We start from the raw sequence: 6000 nt of genomic DNA, 5'->3' as shown, positions 1-6000 counted from the left end.
CAAAGTTGTTAAGAAGTACAGATCAGGGTTGGGTTATAAAAAAATATCAGAAACTTTGAACATCCCACGGAGCATCACTAAATCCATTATTTAAAAAATGGAAAGAATATGGCACCACAACAAACCTGCCAAGAGAGGGCCGCCCACAAAAACTCAAGGACCAGGCAAGGAGGGCATTAATCAGAGAGGCAACAAAGAGACCAAAGATAACCCCGAAGGGGCTGCAAAGCTCCACAGCGGAGATTGGAGTATCTGTCCATAGGACCACTTTAAGCCGTACACTCCACAGGGCCTGGCTTTATGGAAGAGTGGCCAGAAAAAAGCCATTGCTTAAAGAAAAAAATAAGCAAACACGTTTGGTGTTCGCCAAAGGGCATGTGGGAGACTCCCCAAACATATGGAAGAAGGTACTATGGTCAGATGAGATTCCTTTTGGCCATCAAGGAAAACGCTATGTCTGGCGCAAACCCAACACCTCTCATCACCCCGAGAACACCATCCTCACAGTGAAGCATGGTGGTGGCAGCGTCATGCTGTGGGGATCATTTTTATCAGCAGGGACTGGGAAACTGGTCAGAATTGAAGCAATGATGGATGGTGCTAAATACAGGGAAATTCTTGAGGGAAACCTGTTTCAGTCTTCCAGAGATTTGAGACTGGGACGGAGGTTCACCTTCCAGCAGGACAATGACCCTAAGCATACTGCTAAAGTAACACTTGAGTGGTTTAAGGGGAAACATTTAAATGTCTTGGAATGGCCTAGTCAAAGCCCAGACCTCAATCCAATTGAGAATCTGTGGTATGACTTAAAGATTGCTGTACACCAGCGGAACCCATCCAACTTGAAGTAGCTGGAGCAGTTTTGTCTTGAAGAATGGGCAAAATTCCCTGTGGCTAGATGTGCCAAGCTTATAGAGACATACCCCAAGATACTTGCAGCTGCAAAAGGTGGCTCTACAAACCATTGACTTTGGGGATTGAATAGTTATGCACACTCAAGCTTTCTGTTTTTTTGTCTTATTTCTTGTTCGTTTCACAACAAAAAATATTTTGCATCTTCAAAGTGGTAGGCATGTTGTGTAAATCAAATGATACAAACCCCCAAACAATCCATTTTAATTCCAGGTTGTAAGGCAACAAAATAGGAAAAATACCAAGGGGGGTGAATACTTTCGCAAGCCTCCATATACAGGATGTACCGCCCCCACCTACCGTCAACCCATGATGTCAATGTGGAGCTCTCCGCATTGTTACAAAATTTGAGAGGCGCACGACGATGAGGTACGGACCTCGATTTGGCCTCCGCAAGCCTCCGCAATTGTGTCAAACGCTCCATACGGAGCCTCCGGATCGCATTGCTGGAGCAAGCATAAATTGGCTTGTATGGAGCTCGATTTGGCCTCCGCAAGCCTCCGGAAGCTCCGCAATTGCGTCACAGTCACCGTACGGTGCCTCGGGACCGTCTTTACCAGATCAAGCATAAATGGGCTTTAATGGTGTTGATATAGTGCATTCTTATAGGGTAAGCATTAGAATAAGCCGCCTCAATATTAGAAGCCATAGGTGATAATGTCTTTGTAGGTGTTGATCCTTCGTCAGTGTTGTGGAATAATTATAATGTTAAGGTCAAATTTGAATGGAGAAAGCTGATCCAAGAGCAGTGTTGCCTTTCTTTCGATGCTATCAGTGTTTTGGGAATTGTATGTTACATCTTCAGCCGTTGTTGGAAAAATGCATTGTTAAACCACTCATAATCCTAAATTCCATTGCTATCGGGAAACTGGGCCCAGGACGTTAGCGCGTTCAAAGCTTGCTAGCTAGCTCTCTGCCAATTTATTCTTGATTACAGACAAAATACAGAACTTTCTACGCATACACACATCGATTAAACGTTGTTCGTGAATGCTTGAGTACGAGAGTTAGCTAGCTACTCACGAGAACCAACACCATTTGCCCACACAAACAATAATAATGAAGAGGCTTTTCTCCATCGTCATATTCCTCTCGATCTCGGGTGTCTGAACAAACAACACTTTGTGAGATGATCTTCGGCATTGTTCCAAAAGTAAGCTAGCTAATTCAAATGGGGTAAATGAAAACTAAAATAGTTACTCAAAATACAAGGAACGTTTTGGTTGACTTCTTTAGCATGCTGCTAGTTAGCTTGTCCATTAATGATTACATAGACATATCCGATGTCATATCTGAAGGCGTGTGAAAATGTGCACTGCCCAGCACTCCTGATAGGTGGTTGTGTTTTAGTAAAATAACTACAGTAAGAAATCATTGTAAACCCAAATGTGATATCAGATTTGGCAATAAAGCAGCTCAAAACTACAGAAATACAAAACAGGCTGTAGGTCCTGTTTGAAATACTGTACAGTATATTTGTGTTGAATCTGAAACAGAATTTCACCTGATGCAAGAGGCATTGTTTCTCATTCTTGCATCTGGTGAATTATATGATTCCATCAAAAATGTTGATTTAGTTTAAGAAAGACGAAATGGAATCATTATTGTTATTATTAATATTATCAATTGTTTCTCAGTTGAGAGAGAATTTTAAGGTTTCATGGCACTCCTGTCTTTTCTGTGATGACACACCGTGATCTCCTCACTTAGTTTTTCAATAATTCAGATATTGGATCTCATCCCGACAATAAATGAAACTATTTTCTGTATAAGCTGCACCTGAAATATCAGCACCAATCCAAGGTATAAACAGTGATTGATCAGACAGATGCAATGTATAGTACCAAGGCAGGACGTAGTCAAGAGATGATCAACAACCAGTAATGGCTATTGTTGTATTGTTCTTTTTTTTTTACACATTAGCAGAGTAATTGCGTGTGTGTGTGTGTGTGTGTGTGTGTGAGTGAGTGACAGAGAACGAATAATTGAGTAAGTGAGAGAGAGAGAGAGAGAGAGAGAGAGAGAGAGAGAGAGAGAGAGAGAGAGAGAGAGAGAGAGAGAGAGAGAGAGAGAGAGAGAGAGAGAGAGAGAGAGAGAGAGAGAGAGAGAGAGAGAGAGAGAGAGAGAGAGAGAGAGAGAGAGAGAGAGAGAGAGAGAGAGAGAGAGCTGTACGCACTTCATTGCAAGAGGCTATGTGTTTGAGAGATCTGACACCCAAAAGCTAGTGGAGTCAGTGCAGTGGAGCCTCATCCTCGCTTGCGATCACTTGGATCAGGATTACAGTAAGAGAGATGCATCTCGTTACTTCTCCTAAAATGCACCCTCTATGCATCTTCAGTTATCTTTCTCTGACAGCTGTTATAGGTAAGTCATTTCATTTGGGTATCAATAATAGGATAATATCTGTATAGATTGGGATTCAGACATTGACAGAATCAATGATTACCCTGCTTCTATGAATCATGTGCACTTAATTGTCATTAGTGAAAATGAGGAAAGTGAATCAAAGTGTTCATGGATGGCACTGAAAGTAATTACAGCTTATTTGTGATAACATACACAAGTTTGAATTGCCTGTGAATGTCTACTAAATAATATATGAATATCCCTCCTAAGTAGAATGGGGGCATTGACCCACAACATGACATTATAATTGTTTTGCATTAGTCCAATAAGTGAGTTGGTTAAGAAATTAGTTAAGAAATTAGATTAATTAGTTAAGAAATTAAGAGGCTTCAAAGCCTCTCAATGGCCAAGACATAGTGTAAGCAGTCCAGGGTTTATATATGTCATTGGCTGCAGCTCGGCCACCTTCCACCGCAGATGCGAAATACCGACATAGGCAGATGTGGTGGATTTGAGATGCAGTCCATGCAAAAAAAAACAGATATCTTTAGCTTAAACTGACAGATTTTGATGAGGATTATTTTATTGTGTTACTTAGATTGCCGCACGGGTACGTCAGTGGACTCTTAAGGGTTAAGACATTTGTTAAGACATCTGTTCAGTTAAATAGCAGTAAACATACTGTTTATAGACTGGTTATAGTGATATTGTTAAAATATATAAATGCACTGTATTGAAGCCATTGGATGCAGTTTATCATAGCATACTACGTTTTATTACGGGAGATAGGTTCAGTACACCATTGCATTCTGTATCAGAAAGTAGGCTGGCCCTCTCTGAAGTGTCATAGATTGATGCATTGCACTCTTTTTGTTTCTAAAGCCCTCCTGCATTACATTTTAGTCATTTAGCAGACGCTCTTATCCAGAGCGACTTACAGTTAGTGAGTGCATACATTTTCATACTGGCCCCCCGTGAGAATCAAACCCACAACCCTGGCGTGGCAAGCGCCATGCTCTACCAACTGAGCTACACGGGGCCTGCATGAACTTCCACCGTACTTTACTTCATTGTTATAGACGTACGAGATACCAAACCCAGTCTCAGGGATGACTAACTCAGGAGATCCCTTCGAAAATCAGCTTTTAGTTTTTTTGCACCTTGCTTGTGGAATGGTCTCCAAGGCTCTTCAAAAAGCTGATTGTTACTGAAAACAGATTTTTTTTTTTTTTATGAATGTGTTTTGCTTTTTGTGTATTGATGTGTATATTGATGTGAATATTGATGTGTATATAGATGTGTACAGTGATATGTGTAGTGTATATTGATGTGTGTTCAGGGCTCATCTGTGAAAGAGACCTGGGTCTCAGCATGACACTGTTGAAGTAAAGGTAATATATATATATATATATATATATATATATATATATATATATATATATATACAGTGTATTCAGAAAGTATTCAGACCCCTTCCCATTTTCCACATTTTGTTACATTACAGACTTATTCTAAAATTGATTAAATTAATATTTTCCCTCATTAATCTACACACAACACCCCATAATGACAAAGTGAAAACAGGTTTTTGGACATTTTTGCAAATGTATAAAAAATAAGAAACAGAATGAGAATCGAAATTGAGCTCAGGTGCATCCTGTTTTCATTGATCATCCTTGAGATGTTTCTACAACTTGATTGGAGTCCACCTGTAGTAAATTCAATTGATTGGACATGATTTGGAAAGGCACAAACCTGTCTATATAAGGTCCCACAGTTGACAGTGCATGTCAGAGCAAAAACCAAGCCATGAGGTCGAAGGAATTGTCCATAGGGCTTCGAGACAGGATTGTGTCAAGACAGATCTGGGGAAGTGTACCAAAACATTTCTACAACATTGAAGGTCCCAAAGAACACAGTGGCCTCCATGGCCTCCATCATTCATAAATGGAAGAAGTTTGGAACCACCAAGACTCCTCCTAGAGCTGGCCGCCCAGCCAAACTGAGCAATCGGGGGATGGTCACTCTGACAGAGCTTCAGATTCACTGGTCTGATCAAACCAAGATTGAACTCTTTGGCCTGAATGCCAAGTGCCACGTCTGGAGGAAACCTGGCACCATCCCTACGGTGAAGCATGGTGGTAGCAGCATCATGCTGTGGGGATGTATTTCAGTGGCAAGGACTGGGAGACTAGTCAGGATCGAGGGAAAGGTGAACAGATCAAAGTACAGAGAGATCCTTGATGAAAGCCTGCTCCAGAAGGCTCAAAACCTCAGACTGGGGCGAAGGTTCACCTTCCAACAGGACAACGACCCTAAGTACACAGCCAAGACAAAGCAGGAGTGGTTTCGGGACAAGTCTCTGAATGTCCTGGAGTGGCGCAGCCAGAGCCCGGACTTGAACCCGATCCAACATCTCTGGAGAGACCTGAACATAGCTGTGCAGCGACGCTCCCCATCCAACCTGACAGAGCTTGAGATGATCTGCAGAGAAAAATGGGAGAAACTCCCCAAATACAGGTGTGCCAAGCTTGTAATGTCATACCCAAGCAGACTCGCTGCAAAAGGTGCTTCAACAAAGTACTGAGTAAAAGGTCTGAACACTTATGTAAATGTTATATTTCCGTAAAAAAAAAAAAAGGGGTATTGTGTGTAGAATGATGAGATTTTTTTAGAATAAGGCTGTAACGTAACAAAATGTGGGAAAAGTCAAGGGGTCTGAATACTTTCTGAATGCACTGT

The 6000-nt window shown here is 41.4% G+C and overlaps 1 protein-coding gene across 1 annotated transcript in view; it reads left to right on the top strand.

The window, feature by feature from the left end:
* Positions 1–3203: 3203 nt before the first annotated feature.
* Positions 3204–6000, top strand: part of LOC311142029 (relaxin receptor 1-like) — a gene marked incomplete at both ends in the record, with an annotated part of 55357 nt that continues 52560 nt past the window's right edge. The window contains one exon of the mRNA XM_084177575.1: positions 3204–3276. Coding sequence (XP_084033701.1) covers positions 3204–3276 — 73 coding nt within the window. The remainder of the gene's footprint in view (positions 3277–6000) is intronic.

This window comes from Coregonus lavaretus, assembly GCF_964263955.1.
Source record: "Coregonus lavaretus genome assembly, chromosome: 15".
Lineage (NCBI taxonomy): Eukaryota > Metazoa > Chordata > Actinopteri > Salmoniformes > Salmonidae > Coregonus > Coregonus lavaretus.
Note: the sequence above shows the minus strand (reverse complement) of the source record. Positions and strands in the feature narration are given on the sequence as shown.